At 39.6% G+C, this 17,855-nt stretch overlaps 1 protein-coding gene across 1 annotated transcript in view; it reads right to left on the reverse strand.

Annotated features, from left to right (window-relative positions):
* LOC107120989 (ryanodine receptor 2) overlaps positions 1-17,855 on the reverse strand; it is a gene marked incomplete at its 5' end in the record, with an annotated part of 142,120 nt that overhangs the window by 58,098 nt on the left and 66,167 nt on the right. Inside the window, 4 exons of the mRNA XM_015423787.1 lie at positions 8,267-8,340; positions 11,535-11,611; positions 16,207-16,286; positions 16,597-16,696. Coding sequence (XP_015279273.1) covers positions 8,267-8,340; positions 11,535-11,611; positions 16,207-16,286; positions 16,597-16,696 — 331 coding nt within the window. The remainder of the gene's footprint in view (positions 1-8,266; positions 8,341-11,534; positions 11,612-16,206; positions 16,287-16,596; positions 16,697-17,855) is intronic.

Raw genomic sequence — 17,855 nt, forward strand, 5'->3', positions numbered from 1 at the left:
GACAAATACTGTGGCAATGTTACACAGATGATACACAAAAAGATAGTAACTGCTGTTCATCATAGCCATAGTATTCAAGATAAGTTGGGTATCAGGATTCTAGTAACCTGTTTCAGGGAATGATGTTGAGACCAGTCATGGATAGTTCATTATCCATTTCAGGATCAGCTAATAGCTAATGATTCCTCTCCAGAGTCTTCTCCACTAGTTTTGTAGGCCTCTTGCTCTCTGGTATATTAGGAAGAAGACTGAATGGCAACTAGAGCATTGTTGGAGAAATATATGATCTGAAAGACAGAATGAGTGATAGAGCACATTTGGAGGCCTGTGAGGTGGTAGCAAACAAGGCTTTTTGTTTGATGATGATGATGGTGCTTTCTTTCTTCCATTCTCATCAGGACTAAAGATTACAACTGTATCCTTTTATCAGATGAAACTGCTTGTCCAGGTTGTTTGGATCATTTCAGACTGTTCTTTGACTGGTATGGACAGGGTCCTTGAGATTGTGAAAGCCATCACATGTGTTTTTGATCCTTTCCCTTTTTGATTAGTAAAATTTTGTCAAGGAAGTCTGAGTATACTTTTGGCCAGAATTACTAATACGTCCCTGGTGCAGAGTAACTTACCAAAGTCATTGAAAAAAGTAGTGTGGAGGCATCTACTGGGGGGGAGGAAGAATTACCGTAGCAAAAGAAGATCTAGTCACTTACAACTGAGTTTCAACCTTCCCCTTTTCTGGGGAAGGTGATTCAATATATTGAAGCAGAAAATTTCAGGCACACCTAGATGATGCTTCTTTTCTTGGTCTTTTTGAGCCTGTCTTTTAACCTGGCAATGGGACAGAAATCACATTAGTAGCTCTGGTGAATGATCTACATTTACACTTGAAGATGAGTGGCTCCTCATTAATGATCTTGTTGGATTATGATCTTTGACACAATTGAACATTTTGTCATATTAGAAAGTATGGAGCGGAAACTTCCAAGTTTCTGAAACTATTTATCTGGTGACTTGGGACTATTTTCTGGAATCATTTATCTGGTGATGTGGGACATTTTTTTCTATCAGATGGCAAAGAGCTTCCATCAGAATATAGAAAATGAAATAGGGTGTTCATCAAGTCTCTGTACATTTTTCATTATATTAAGCTATACTAGACCTCTCACAACTGAGTTTCCACTTGCAACGATCTCTGTCTTAAACTAGTGCCTCACTTGATACCATATGTCAAGTGAATGAAAGAGAACAAGATGAAACTGAATCCATACAAAAATGCAAATTATGCTATTGGAAAAGGCAGATGTCCTAGACTGGACTGACATGCCAATCTGGGATGAAGCTGTTTCTGTCAGATTGGGTGGAAAGCTGAGGGATAATTCCTGAACCTAGCCTTGCTGTTACATGAACTGTTCCTTGCAGTGACTTCTACCATCTGTTAGGGCATATTGTCTTCCTTTATTGACTACTGAATCAGCCTCCTTGCTTTATATAGAGCTACCCTTGAAGGTAGATTATGGAGAAAGCAAGGAATTACCAGAAAAGCATCTACTTCTGCTTCACTGACTATGCTAAAGCCTTTGATTGTGTGGACCACAACAAACTATGGCAAGTCCTTAAAGAGATGGGAGTACCAGACCACTTCGCATGTCTCTTGAGAAACCTGTATAAGGGTCAAGAAGCAATAGTTAGAACCGCATATGGAACAACTGGTTGGTTTAGCATAGGAAAAGGAGTATGACAAGGATGTATATTGTCACCCTGCTTATTTAATTTATAGGCAGAGTACATCATGCAAAATACCAGCCTGGATTAATCGCAACCTGGAATTAAGATTGCCAGGAAAAACATCAACAACTTCAGATATGAAGACGATACCACTCTAATGGCAAAAGGTGAAGAGGATCTAAAGAGCCTCTTGCTGAGGGTCAAAGAGGAGAGCACAAAAGTTGGCTTGAAACAACATCAAAAAAATGAAGATCATGGCATCTGGCCCCATCACTCCTTGGCAAATAGAAAGGGAAATCATGGAAGCAGTGACAGACTTCACATTCCTGGGATCCAAGATCACTGCAGATGGTGACTACAGCTATGAAATTAAAAGACACCTGCTCCTTGGGAGGAAAGCAATGGCAAACCTTGACAGCAAATCAACCCTGACTGTTCCCTGGAAGGCCATATACTGAAGCTGAAGCTCAAATACTTTGGCCACCAAATGAGAAGGGAGCATTCACTTGAGAAGACACTGATGTTGGGAAAGACTGAAGGTAAAAGAAGGGGAAGGCAAAGGATAAGTTGGTTAGACAGTGTTACTGAAGCAATGAAGATGAAATTAAGGAAACTCCAGAGGACAGTGGAAGACGAGAGAGTCTGGTGTGATGTGGTCAATGGAGTCGTGAAGAGTTGGACTCGACTGTGCAACTGAACAACAACAACAACCCTTGAAGGTATCCTGGGAATTGGAAGTAGTGCATAACTTGTTGCTTCCCACTGGATGGGTATAAACTGCTGTATGCATACACAGCTATCTTTTTTTAAAAAAACCTGAATTGACTTGCAGTGTTTTTCTTGGCTCAGTTCAAAGTACTCGCTTTTGATCTTCATGGCCTAGGTTCTGCCTACTTGAGGCCATGTATAAATGCTTTTGATGGTTCCATCATTTAATCAGGTCCAACCTTCTTCAATGAAGTTGTAGTCTTTTACTTTTATAGCCTCCTCCCTTTGGACCAACGTCCCTGTGGTATAACCTCCTTTGGTGTCTTCTGCAAAGCCTGAAGGCTACCCTGTTTGGGTGGCCTCTTGGAAAGTAACTGCAAAGTAGTGAGGTGGCTAAGTTTGTGGATGATGTTAAATTGTTCAGGGCATTGAGAACCAGGGAGGACTGTAAGGAGTTCCAGAGGGATCTGTCAAGACTTGGTGAGTGGGCATCAACATGGCAAATGAGGTTCAGTGTGGGCTAGTGCAACATAATGCACATTGGAACCAAAAATCCTAACTATAAATATATGTTGATGGGGTCTGAACTGGTGGTAACTGACCAGAAGAAAGACCTTGGAGTTGTGGTAGATAAGATGTTGACTCAGTGTGCGACTGCAATAAAAAAGGCAAATGCTTTGCTAGGGATTATTAGAAGGGGACTGAAAACAAATCAGCCAGTATCATAATGGCCCTGTATAAATCTATGGTGCAGCCTCATTTGGAATACTGTGTACAGTTCTAGTTATTGCACCTCAAGAAAGGTATTATAGCATTGAAAAAGGAGTAGAAAAGGGCAGCTAAAATGCTTAAGGGGGTGGAACACCTTCCCTATGAAGAAAGGTTAAAGAGGTTAGGGCTCTTTAGCCTGGAGAAATGACAACTGAGGGGTGACATGATAGAGATTTATAAAATTATGCATGGGACCGAAAAGACAGAGAAAGAAGTACTTTTCTCCCTTTCCCACAATACAAGAACTCGTGGGCACTCAATGAAATTAATGAGCTGTAGGCTTAGAACAGATAAAATAAAGTACTTCACCCAAAGAGTAATTAACACATGGAATTTACTGCTGCAGGAAGTGGTGGCAGCTACATGCATAGACAGCTTCAAAAGGGGACTGGATAAACATATGGAGTGGAGTTCCATGAATGGCTAGTTAGCCACAAAGTACAGATGGAACAGTACATCTGGGACAGTGATGCTCTGTATTCTTGGTGCTTGGGGGGAAGGTAACAGTGGGAGGGCTTCTGGAGTTCTGTCCCCACTGGTGGACCTCCTGATGGCACCTGGGATTTGGCCACTGTGTGACATAGAATGTTGGATTGGATGGACCACTGGCCTAATCCAATATGGCTTCTCTTATGTTCTTAAGGATATGATTGATCATTGTTATTTACTGACATATTTGTAAAGATCTATTCTCTGATGGTAGTCAGCTTGTTTGATATTTTAATTTTATAGACATTTCATTTTAAACTTCTGATGTTTTATAAACCAGCTTGAGCTTTGAAGAGGCAAGGTATACATTTTAAATAACAAATATAAAATAAACTACATTGGTTATATTTGTAGAGGGCTAAAATGAGGGAGGGAGGGAGGGAGGGAGGGAAGGAGGAAAGTTGAGGAAATTCCTTGAGAACAAAGCACTTAGTATTTAGAAATAATACCAGTGCCATGATCAGAAGAGAAGTGAGTGGGATGGCCCTCCTCCTACCCCTCAAAGTGTGTGCAAAAAGGCAAAAATCTCTCTTAGGGGAGGGGATTTGAGCACCAACTTCAAGGCTAGAGCTCTTCGGAGCTGCTTCTGAACAGGTGTAGAATCCATATGTGGGAGTGTACAGAGCATAAAAAGCCATATATTTATAATATATTCCACTACCTGTAAACTATACTAAAACACTGAAAGAAGAGGGAACATGCACTTTCAAGCTTAACATGAATAATGTGAATATATACTATAATAATTAAATGGAAATGTAACTGATGAAATAATATGCATTGACATACGTCAAAAGTGTTGAACTTTTTCCCATTAATAACCATAGCAATAAAAACAAAATACATAAAGAAAATACAACATTGATTACATCACAAAGACAAATTAGATACATATCTGGTAAAGAACCACCAACGTTTTACCAGTGGGGGGTCCAGTAAAGAAAGAGAAGCATGAAGTCTTTCATAGTTTGAGGGGACCAAGACAAGGAGATTTGAAGGCAGAGGCAGGACAAAGGAAACAACCAGTAATAAATCATTCAGACATATATACTGTGCTATTTTCCTTTGCCATCTAGTGTAAAGAAGTAGTTCCATATCATACCGCCAGTTTTAAGGCCTACAATAAGGTTCACATGAACTTCTTATAGTAAGAACAAGAATCTAAAATAAGAGTTATTTAAACAAGCATTATATAAACTAATTCTATCTTAAAGATAGCCCTCAACTTAGAATGCCAGTTCTTTGAAAAAATGGTATAATATATTCTTTTCCAGAACTTCAGTTTAAGAATGAAAGTTGTACAATTAGCTGTTTTCTTGATTGTTCAACTTCATATTAGATATTAAAATTTCCCTTATACTAGATATTACCGATATCACCGGTGCTCATAAATTATTACTTATGTTGTACAACTTTGCTGCTCTCTTTCCTTTTAAATTCCCATTGATGCCTAAGTATCAGGACTATCTAATGCCATTGGATTTTTAGGAATTAATCTGGAACATACCACAGAACAAAAACATTACTAGACAAGAAAATAAAAGATTCCTCTATGAGTGGACTTTGCCATGAGTGGACTTTACCATGGGTGAATATGCACATCCATTCCACTTCCTTCTTCAGGGGGATTCTCACCCATGTACGAACTCCATATGTGTATAGGAGTTCCTGTACTCACAGGAAAGCATTGCTTAAAAGTTCTTTGTTATGCAGGTAGCTATTCTATTTGGATATTGCCGCTGCTTAATAAAGAAGATAACAATTCCACTTCTCTTACCATTATTAATCTCTTTCAGGGATTTTATATGATCAGATTTGAAAATCCAGGAAAAGTAAAGCATGTTGAAGTCTCATTAGTTTTAATGGTATAGGTTTAAACAAATGCTTAATTCTCTTATTGAAATCAATGGTCCCTTTGGCTGGACCATGCCCCAATATTGCATTTGGTGTTTGCTGCATTCCATGCTGCTGAAACTTGATTTCACAACGTGCATTTAACAAGAAGTAGCCATGGAACAGTAACAGCGAACAATCCGCTTGTAGAGCTGTTACCCTGTCAAATTCCTTTAAAATCTGAGAATTCAGATTTGAGAATTCACACCTAGAAGAATTAATTTGTGTCTAGATACATTTTATATCTACTGAAGAACTGGAAGAGTTTAATCCTTGACAATTATAACTCAGTGAAGCATGTTAGCATCAACTTCTTTGTGAAGGCAGCCTTATCAACTTCATTATGTGCTAAATTCTGTTTCCTTTCATAGTATATAAAGGTAGCTCTTGTCAGTCAGTATCTCCTTTCCTTTTCTACCCTTGGCTCCCACCCTCCAGCTCTGGATCCTCCACTGATTTCCTATGATTGCACAAACCAATGCAGCCATAAAGCCACATTAAATACACAACAAAAATGCTACAGGAGGACTACAGCACATGGTGGATTTTAATATAATATGCACACATTGTTAACATCCAACCATCACAAATACTTGGCCCACTAAAAAAATTAAAAATCACCAAAGGAAGCAGAAAAAGAAAATAAAAATTAAAAAGCTTGCTGCTCTTACATCTAGTGTGCCAGTTACTGTGCAAATCCTGAGGAGGGGAGGAAAAACAAAGATATGGGGATAGTTGGCATACAAACAGAAAGTTTGGAAAATACAACCATAATAAAATAAGAGCCCGCTCTTTTAAATTCCATGAACAAAAACAAACTACAGAGAGTGTTCAGGAGCTGTACAGTGCTGACACAGAGCTAACAACAGGGAAAGGAAAGGCAATTTGTATGCAATAATTACCACGCTCATGACTGATGACTGAGGAAGGGAAAGACAGGACATTTATTTTTAAAAAAAGAAAATGGGGAAAAAGAAAAACGTGAGAATTTGTTTTCAGCAGATTAAAAACATACACAGCATTGCTTCTGGCAATTTAACTCTGTATGAAACCAAATATCAGATCAGCCAAACCAAAAAAAGAAATCCTTCAATAAGAAAGCACACAAGTATCCTGACATCAGAAAAGTCATTTGTGTTAGTTACACATGCATGCCTGTTTTTCTGTTTTAAGTAACATATGAGGTAGGTTAAAAGAAAAGTCTATTTGATGAAAAGAAAACACAAGAGGTAATGTATTGTGAATAATTAAAAATACGTGAGTTAACAGAAATTATGTCCCCAACGTTCAAGGATTCTGGAGCATAATTTTTAGTGATCAAGCAAATCTGTGCTGTCCAAGACCAACATTTATGCATTTGCACCAACTTTAATGTGACTATTTAGACTTTTTTTAAAAAAAATCACATTAAAAATTGGGCATATTTGAGAAGAGGAAAGAATTTCTGAGAAGGATCTCTAAAGTGTTTTAAAAGTTTATAGTCAAGTCAATCTTCTTGGCTGTTAACTTGATGAAAACACTTGAATTACTGAGTATAGACATAATGGCTGAAGGAAACTAAACACTGATACATGCACTACCAACAATATGAACTACAAAATTCCGAACTAGAATAGTAAATAAATAGTCAAGGCTTTCCCTCTTAGAACAAAAATTGGGAAGGATTAAGTTAAGTAAACTGTGAAGCAATTACCACTCAAAATGCAAAGGAAGAATAGCAGCTTGGTATCAAAACTAATCGGATATAAAATAATATATTAAATAAATATAAAATAATCCAGTTATTTCAGACAGAAAAAATAATATTACAGTACCAACAAAATGACAGCAAACAAAAAGTAGAAGAGGGCAGAGGAGACAAAAGTGGTTCGAAACTAGAATTTCTGATACTGGCCTTCTTTAATTAAAGGAATTTGAGGGGGGGGGAGCTCTGAAGCATTTTCATAGTAAAATTATTCCCTAAACAAACCATCTTTTTCTGAAATATTTCAGTTATAGTTTACCAAATTTATTCAGACAGTGTAAGACATCAGTTGGGAGCCACTGGTTTTCTTTTATGCTCCATTTGGAAGAAGATTTCTACATGGTTTGGTATGGAAAAAAAACCTTAGTTCAATAATTGGAAACTATTTACAAATTTAAACATCTCATGGGCGGCAATCTAGTTTCACCAAATGACCAAAGAGGAGGAAGAAATGACTTATGGGTAGCAGCATGATCAAGATTGGCCTTGCTTAGTGTAGAAATGACTGTACCACCACTCCCATTGTTCTTTCCTCCCCCAAACAAAACATAAGGAGGTGCTTTCTGCTGACAGCTAGGAAATGGACTTCCTAAAGCAGCCACCCTTCTATGAAATGTGGTATGTAATTTATAAGTAACTGAACTTATTCAGGAAGTGTAAGAGATCAGTTAGGAACAGCTTTCTTTTATTCTGAGGCTGGGAAGAGATTGCCAAATCCCATTGCTTGGGGAAAAAAATCTGCTTGCAAATTTCCTCACACAAGTGTTTGCTTATCAAAAATCAATTAACCACCCAGGAATACATTATCTTAAATTATTAAAAGAAACACCATCCATTTGCAATAGCCATTCAATTAACATATTTGCATATCTTACTTCCGTTTGGTAGTTTAAAGGCAAAGGTTATAGGCAGTCTTTTTCATTAAGATGATAATACCTGATCCTTCTTCTGTCACCATGCCAAGGCCTTCTGCTTTGTTCTGGCGTTCAAAAGCATTTAGATCAAGAACACTAGAATACAAAAGACAACATTCTATTTAGTAAATCAGTAGTCCAGAGGCTCCTTAAAGACTTAAATTCATCCCAACGGAAACTTTCAAGTTTCAGAGCTTACAGCATCAGAGGCATGATGTGTCATTATTCAGATATATTTCTACTAAAAGCCGCAAACAACAGAAAGGGTGGAAAATATCAAGAACACTAGAATACAAAAGACAACACCCTATTTAGTAAATCAGTTATAGGCAGAGGCTCCTTAAAGACTTAAATTAATCCCAACAGAAACTTTCGTTTCAGAGCTTACAGCATCAGAGGCATGGTGTGTCATTATTCAGATATGTTTCTACTAAAAGCTGCAAACAACAGAAAGGGTGGAAAATACAGAAATATATAATGACTCAACTGCCCAGTAGGATTTGAATAAGACAAATGCTTCTCTGCTTAGAAGGATGTATATGTAGGTTAACAATGATGAAGAAAAATATTTCTTAATTTATATTAGAGTGGGATGTGTTGTTTTTTTTTACCTTGGGATGCCTCTAGTACACTGGAATGTGATGGGCACCAAAAAAAAGAAAACTTCAGTCTTCCTACTATACCTTGTAAAGGCTCTTTAACTGTTTAGATGTATATGGGGTAAAGGCTGGTTTCAGCCAGCCATCCCTCTCCAATTTTAGCAAGGAAAGTAGTATGAGTAGCATCAAATCATGATTCGTGCATCCAAAAATGGGGCGGGTTTTTGATGTGACTGCTGCTTTGCTTGCAGACTCATAGAGAAGTTGCCATAGAGATATGTTGCTCAGAATTCAGCCATAGGTCTTTGTAAAGAAATGCATTTTTCACTTTGAGTTTTGTTTTTCTCTCTCTTAGCAGAGAACAGGCAGGAGGTGGGAAGTCAAATTGCTTTCCAGACTCACTTCAGCCACCTTTTTAGAAATGCTAATAGGTCTAGCTAGAGACAATGGGATGCTCCAGCTCCCCCCAACTCGAAAGGTGATATCCAGAAAGAACAGAAATTTGGAGGAATTAAGTGATAGAAAGACTTCAGAAAGTATCTCCTGGAGACTTCAGTAAAAGCTTCTTTGACCTGGTCTGACCTGGTCAGTAGGAGGAGAAAGAGAGATGATAAAACTCCTGGGAGCAAGGAGGAGGGGTCTGAAAAGTACTGGGTTTGCCACATGGAGGACTCGGACAACAACATGCGATTGCACACGTTTATTGTACTTAACACTGAACTGCAAAACAGCCCTGCAAGGCCAACTATATACACACCCACAGTCCCATTGGAGGGTTTGAATATCCCACCGAAGTTCCTATTGGCTCATGCTGGGGGAACTAGGATCCTAAGTTCCTATTGTCTGGAGGAACTAAGCTCTTGCCTGTAGCCGCGGACCCCTGATGGCAGTCCACGTACATAACAGGCTCTTTGGTGCTGATTACATCAAAACCGGCAGAATTCTTAGCTGTGGTCCGTGAGAGGCAGCCATTGCCATGTGCTGGCCTGCACACCTGAAAGGGCTTTACGGTAAGGGAAACCCTGTAGAACATCTTTAATTTTCTACGCAAAGGAGCCTGCCTTATATTTAACATCTGCTAGTGCATGTATAGAGGGAGGGACAGAGGGATTGCATTTACCCTTTTCTTTTGAATCCCTTGCTCAATCTGGTGCTGTGCTGAGAGTACACTTGTGAACATTTTCTTTTTAATAAATGCTTTATAACTTTTGGCGCTGATAGTGGTTCTCTGCACTACATAAACCTCCACTGTTTTGGACATGCAATTTTAAAAGGGGAGCCAGGAGGAAGAGGAGGGGCAACCAGTTGGCAAGTGGCTATTCCTCCAGTGCTGCACAAGGCAGTAACCTGTCCCTGTCATAACCAGATCCTGCTTAGCAGGAGAAACAGAGGCAAGGCCTCAAAACTTGGAAGGGAAGCTGGGAGTCCTGGCCCTCCAAGTGGGCAATTCCAACAAAGGCCAGGTGGTAGTGGCTATTGATCAGAGACAGAGAGAAGCCCCTCCAGGTGTTGGGAAAGCCTTGGAGGGCACAATGAAGTAGGGCCTGCATGTCAGAGCAGGATTCTTCTGCCAAGGTCTACAATAGCAGACACAGCTTGTGGATCTAAGATGACATTACTTGGTCATTAATTTGATGCTATTTTTGATTCTTCAGAATCAGAAAAGGCAATACATTTCTCTGGCCAGAAGTAGGCTGACAAAGCCAATTTTCTTTGAACCACTAACAGAGCCAAGGTATGGGCATAGGCTCCACTGACAGAGGGAGAGATGCTGGTGGCCAGGATACAAATGCTGATGACAAAGCTCTTAGAATCAATGGCACTGATTGTGATGCATCTCCTTGATGTCTCGCGTAGGATCTACCTGATGTCTATGGTACTGAGAGGGATAAGAATCTAAACCATAATGATAAAGTCTTTGTGAGCCAAAGCACCCTATTTTTAGGGTTAACATGAATAATAGTGGGTCTGCTTCAGCTTGCAGGTGTTTCTAATTGGCCTTTCTCATAGATACTATCTGTATCTCTTTCAAGGCCTGATACAGGTTCTCCAAGTAAGCAGAGCCTTCTGCCATCCCCTCAGATGCCAATAGGGCAGAGAGCTGCATGAAGTTAGGAAGAGTGATTCCATCATGCCTGTTTTGTAAATTTTAAGTACACAGAAAAGATTCTGGGGGGGGAACTCTTCAAGTTACCTTATGTGCTATAGGAGCTCGAGGAGCAAAGATGATGACCAAATCATACATACTGGAAACAAGTTACAGATAGAAAAAGTGGAAAGAGTTTGTATCTGCCACAGATAAACGTGTTTGTTTTGATGTCTGAATACAGTTTAGAATATATTGGTGGTGGTGGAAAGTGCCATCGAGTTGCAGCCGACTTTTGGTGACCATGTCGGGTTCTCAAGGCAAAAGATGTTCAGTGATGGTTTGCCATTTATGACCCTGGACTTCCTTGGCGGTTTCCCATCCAAACACTAATCGGAGCCGGCTCTGCTTAGCTTCCAAGATCTGACAAGACCGGGCTATCCAGGTCAGGGCAAATGTATTTGTAATTCCATATTACAACTCCTATATATCGAATTCAGCATACCGCAGTGCTCTTTGGGGTGCTACAGATGAATGAGTGGTACTCTGAAATACATTCAGTAGAATACAAATCAGCATGCAAAATACCAGGCTTATGTTCTTACCTACAAGACTGCATGAGGCCGGCAAGACTCTGAAAGAAGCCTACATCCTTTTTGTCTTTGAGGTAGTCAAGCATTTTCTACAAAAGACAAATGTACGTATTTATTTGCTTGTTTATTTAAATCATATCTATCTCGCATGTTTAGACAGATACAGTTCAAGGCAGACAATAAATAAGTACAGCAATTAAAAGGAATTAAAATATCCAAAACATTTTAAAATTCCCAATTCTAAAAAGAAATATTTAGTTATTAAAATAGCAGCATTGTTTAAGGTGACTTAAAACAACAGCAGCAGAATAAACTTATTTAAAAGCCTAATAAACAGTATAGATGCTTTGGAAGCTCCAGGCAGTCCATAATCCAGCTGCTAGATTGTTGACTGGGTCCTCCAGGTCTGCACATATAACATCAATACTTCAGCAGCTGCACTGGCTTCTAATCAGCTTCCAGTGCAAACTCAAAGTGCTGGTTTTGAGCTATGAAGTCCTAAATGGTCTGGGACCATCTACCCAATTTAACCCTTTGCCTCCTTAAGGTAAAGGTAAAGGTTCCCTTGCTCGAAAGCCAGTCGAATCCGACTCTAGGGTTGTGGTGCTCATCTCCGTTTCAAAGCCAAAGAGCCAGCGCTGTCCGAAGACGTTTCCGTGGTCATGTGGCCGGCATGACTAAACACCAAGGCGCACGGAACACTGTTACTTTCGCACTGAAGTGGTATCTATTTATCTACTTGCAATTTCTTGCTTTCGAACTGCTAGGTTGGCAGGAGCTGGAACTAGAGACGAGAGCTCACTCCGTCATGCGGCACACCTTGGGTCTCGAACTGCTGAACTACTGACCTTCCACAGCCTGCAGTTCAGCATCTTAACCAACCCTTTGCCTCCTTAGATCACCGTTAATGGATTGCTACAAGTGCCTGGCCTGCAAATTACCACCAGGGCGAGGGCATTTTCAGTGGTAGCCCCTTTCCTCTGGAATCAGCCCCCCAGTGAAGTTTGTGCCCTGCAGGATCTTTCAACATTCTGTAGGGCATATAAAGCTGCTTTCTTTCATGGAGCCTTTGGATAATGTTATGACCCAGGGAAATGACCAGTTGTTTTAACTCTCCAAGCAACTTGTTATTTTATTATTTTAACTGATTTTATTATTTATTTATTTCTGTTTTGCATTTATATCCCACCTGTCCTGTAAACGGGATCGCCAGGAGATGTTGACTCTGAGAGTATAATGCTCTTTGAGGCATATATGGGAAGCGGTATGTTGGACCCAGGCCGCTTGCTTTAAAGGTGATTACTAGCACCTTGAAGCGGATCCGGTACTCAGCCGGCAACCAATGCAGCTGAATGTGAGCCCGCACAGGTGTCAACGTCAGTAGGCGTGCCACCGTATTTTGTACCAGCCGTAATTTCCGGATCAGCTTCAGGGGTAAGCCTGTGTAGAGCGAGTTGCGGTAATCAAGCCTAGAAGTGACCATTGCATGGATCACTGTAGCTAAGTCCCGGTGGGGGAGATAGGGCTTTAGTAGCCTGTTCTGCCTAAGATGGAAGAGTGCAGATCTGACAAATGCAGCAACATGGGCCTCCATAGATAAGGAGGTATCCAGCATTATTCACTCTTCACTGGCTCTTCACTGACTGGGCCAGCACCAAAGGTGCCCCTTCCATTTATTGTTTTTATTTGTATTTTTTGTATTTCTAAATGTTGTAAGCAACCCTGAGTCCCTTTGTGGGGAGAGGGTGCAGGGTATAAATTTAAAAAATAAATAAATATAACAGTATATTAACAAATAACAAATAGTTTGGATCCAGCACAGTTTTTCCATGAGTGGAAGAATTTCCACCTGAGGAGTACAACTTTGTTATCTCTCCCATCACACTACATCCTCAGCCCCCACATGCTGTTCCTGAAGGTACTCCATACCCAAAAGCAGCATTTCAGGGGGCATTCTTGGGTGCGGCAGGAAGGGGAACTGAAAAAGTCATGCTCCACGGGCATAAATTTCGAGACAACTTCCAACAGTTTCATGTAGATATTAAACAGCATGGGAGGCAGGCAGTGCTCCCTCTAAGCTGAGTTAGTGTGAGCTAGCTCACAGTTTTTTAGCCCCTGGCTCACACATTTTTGTCTTAGCTCAGGAAGGATGGCTCGAGAGCAAACTAATTTATGCAGTAGCCAAATCGCTCGCTCACAACTTTAATGCCAGTAGCTCACAAAGTTGAATTTTTGCTCACAAGACTCCACAGCTTAAAGGGAGCATTGGAGGCAGGATAAAACCCTGCAAGACCTATGACACAAGTATCATGAAGCCAATCAGTTGCCTCCTAGCACCACTGTCTGGCACTGGTCAGCAATACAGGAACAGAACCACTGGAGTTTGGTGCCTCAACAATGATCTCATTAACTGATCCTAAAGGTACCATGCTGGATTGTATCAAAAGTTCTTGAGAAGTCCAGAAGAATCAACAGGGCTGCTCTCTCATTCTCTCTCTCTTAATTATCTGTCAGGACAATCAAGCTTATTTCTTTTCTAAAACTAGTCCTGTAGCTGAACTGAAATCAGTCTCAATAAACGTTTCATACAAGAAAGCCTGGAGTTGCTCAGCCATCATTCACTGAGCATGTTGCCACAAAAGGGATTATAGTTGAGGACAATGTTCCCTCTAAGCTGTGGAGTCTTGTACAGGGCTGCTCTCTCATTCTCTCTCTCTCTTAAATATCTGTCAGGACAATGAAACTTATTTCTTTTCCAAAAGTAGTCCTGTAGCTGAATTGAAATCAGTCTCAATAAATGTTTCATACAAGAAAGCCTGGAGTTGCTCAGCCATCATTCACTGAGCATCTCAGCTTAGAGGGAACACTGGTTGAGGATATTGTTAGGATCTGAAGAAGGCTTTTTCAGAAAGGATTTCATGACTGCTTCCTTCAAAGCAGCTGGCACAACTCCCACCTTTAACAAAATATTTGCTAGTTTTCTGAAACCAATAAAGAAATCCCTTTGGCTAGATGTAACCATCCAAAAAGGGCTTTGGTCAAGCACTGATGCTACAGGCTAGACTCCACTAAGCAGTATATCCTTATCCTTGGGCCTCAGTAACTGAATGTCCTCCAAGCAAAAGGAACTAAACAGTGCACTGATAATATTCTGAGTCTTAGCTGCTAATCCAGCAGAGTCCAGACAGTTCCATATGTGAGAAATGTTATCTTCAAAATGTGTCAGAAACATGTCATAGTAGACTTCCACATTTACATCATTTGGGGCAAGATGAATAATCTCCCTTGCCAATGACTAATTTTGCATAGATGCAATGATGGTGGTGAACTGATCCTACGTCTCTGTCATTACGAAGTGGCCATGAAAATGTGCTCTAGCCTGTATTCAGCCACATATGCTTTGAATTATTTATTTAGAAAATATTTACACTACCTCTTCAGAGAACCTGCTCAGGAGCACTTATAAAATAATACATAATAAAAACAAAACCCAGCATTAAAAAGCTAGCCACTGCATAATATAACATAAACACTGAGCTGCTTAAGTTAACAGACCAAACACACACTAAAATGGTGTTAAAAGATCAACCCCTTAATTAAAAATCTGGGTGAACAGAAATGTTGTGGCCTGGTGCCTAAAAGAGAGTATAATATATGCCAGATGAGCCTCAAGGGAAAAGGCATCAATGAATAAGGTACCACTACTGAAAAAGTCCTATCTCTGGTTGCCACTATATCACCTCTAAAGGCAGGGTTTGTAAGGTAGACCTTAATCTGCAGGCTGGACAATATGGGTAGAGGCAGTCCTTCAGGTATCCTGACTCCTAAACCATTTAGGGAATTAAAAGGTAAGAACCAGCCCTTTGAATTGTGCCCAGAAACAAGTGGGCAGCTAGTGCAGACCTTTCAGTTCTGGGGTGATATGAGCCCTATATTCCACCCCTGACACTAGTGTGGCTACAGTATTTTGGACAAAGTGAAGTTTCTGGACCATTTTCACAGGCAGCCCCACATGGAGCACATTGCAATAATCTAACCTGAATGTAATCAGAATATGGATCACTATGGCCAGATTACCCTTTTCAAGGAATGGCTGTAGCTGGTGTATCAGTTGAAGGCCCTATGTTAATGACCCAGGTAAGCTTTGGATTCTGTAGATCAACTGGGGCAAGAATGCGGTTTGCCCCAGAAATTGCCTAAGGGCCTTTATGAATCCATCCAGAGTCATCAGCCTGTAGAAATGGACCATCTTAATGAGTTCTCAATACTCTGCAGAACATTGTCTTTCAGTATAAGCCATACCAATCGTCAATCCATGCTAAATTTCAGTACATAGACCAGATTGGATATACCACTCACTAAACATCTAGGAACCAAAATGTTTTGGAACAACCCCATGGTTTCCAAGGTGAACATGAGGTTCTGAAGTTGAGTTCTATCAGTTAAACTAATCTCATCATGAATGATAACTCCCAAAAACTCTGCTGCACATTGTGTGTATATATACAAACACTATGCTCATTTGCTAGCTAGTTTAAGAATCTATGCACCACTTAAAAGATTCAATAACTATTGATGTTCTCATAAACCTAAACTAACAATAAATTGTCCATTACTTTTAAAAGATATAGAAGTACTTGTGTTTCAAAGGAAATTATTTAATATTCAGATACAAGACAATTACCTTCTGAACAGTAGAATTTCCACCATTCAAGATGGCAATCTGAAGTTTTAATGTTGCTGCAACCATTGGCCCCATCTCTCCTGAAAAAATATACATTTTTAAATACATTTATATATAGTGTTTCTACTCTGCCTTTTTAGTCAAAGGATGGTAGAGCTTACTCAAGACTATGGAGACCCCTGCTAATTCCCCTTTCCAAATTAGCCCCTTACAACACACCCCACGGTTCTCACAAGTCGACCTACAGGAGTAGTTTTTGAAGACAAGGAGCTACAAAAAGAAAGCAAACACAGCTTAAATCTCTTCCATGAGTTCCACTCAACAGTAGAGTTTGGACCCAACCCAACAGCTGTACAACATAGAAGACTAATAGAACTGAAAAGCCTTTACCTTTGCAGGCACTAATTGTCTGAAGGACCATTTCAGCCGCTCCTCGATCATGTAGTCTTGCTTGCTGGTACAGGAGCTTTTGCTTTTCCATTTCTTTTTCCTGAACACAAGTCCCACATATTTAAGTTGGCCTTAAGTGAGTACTAGCTCTGTCATTTTCATATGCATGGGCTCTATTGCAACTTTGGGTCGAATAGAATATACACAATACTGTACTATTTCTTTTCTCAAAGTTCATATGATTTCTACATTCTACTTATTCTAATGGATGATTAGTACAAAGTTTTTTAGTAAAGATTTTTTTCCGGTTTAAAATAACAAAGATAGAGTTCATAGTCCTTAGTATGCACATACTGTATTCATTAAACTTACACTTCACCCTACATTATTGCAACTGTTTTCATTACCAGGTTTGTTTTTTTTCTGGGGGAACACACTGAAATGAGTTCTGGAACCTCTTTGACAAAATTCTTTTTAAAATGTTTAAAAGTTCATGAGTTTTCAGTATACAGACTGAAAACTTCATTTCCCGCTTGAGAGTTTCAGCACTTTTTTTTAAGCCCTGTTCATTACAATATTTTAGAGCATGAGAGTCAGTTAATCCTGATCAGTTCATGGTTCTTGGAATCTGTCACTGCACAATAGAAGAGAAAACTATATATTCAAGAATTATTTTAATAGGATGCAAAGATGAAAGAAGATATGTCATGTTTCACCTTCTTATTTTACAGTCTTGACTGGCAACAAACAAACTGACGTAAACAATCGTTGAACTGTGAAAGCTACTACTTAAAACCTAAAATGAATATAAAGCAAAATATCAAGGTACAGCAGATCTCTTAGCTTTCATGTAGTCAGTGACAGACCAGTAGAAAATTTAAAATTACAGCAGAGCACTGAAAGTTGCATAGAGCCCTATAACAGAGTCCATCGAAAGGTCTGTGTAAATGGAACATGACACTGTCAAGTAGTATCATGTCCAAAATCACAATGGCAAAATTACGTATTGACCTAAAAGCATCAGCAGCAGAAGTAGCCGTTGACAGTTTTGCTGACATAAACATTCCATCTAAGTACAGAAAGTCGACATTAGAAGATGGAAGAGGTTTAAAAAATGAAGGGTTGTTGGATATTATTATTCTTTTTAAAAAACTAAAATTTCATGAAGATGGGAAGGGCTCCCAGAAAATGCTTGTTGAAGCTAGAAATTTGTTTCTTATGTTTTTCTTAGAAAATCCTAGTATGGAGATAATACTTGT

Source organism: Gekko japonicus, unplaced genomic scaffold (assembly GCF_001447785.1).
Source record: "Gekko japonicus isolate JY-2015 unplaced genomic scaffold, Gekko_japonicus_V1.1 scaffold2175, whole genome shotgun sequence".
Lineage (NCBI taxonomy): Eukaryota > Metazoa > Chordata > Lepidosauria > Squamata > Gekkonidae > Gekko > Gekko japonicus.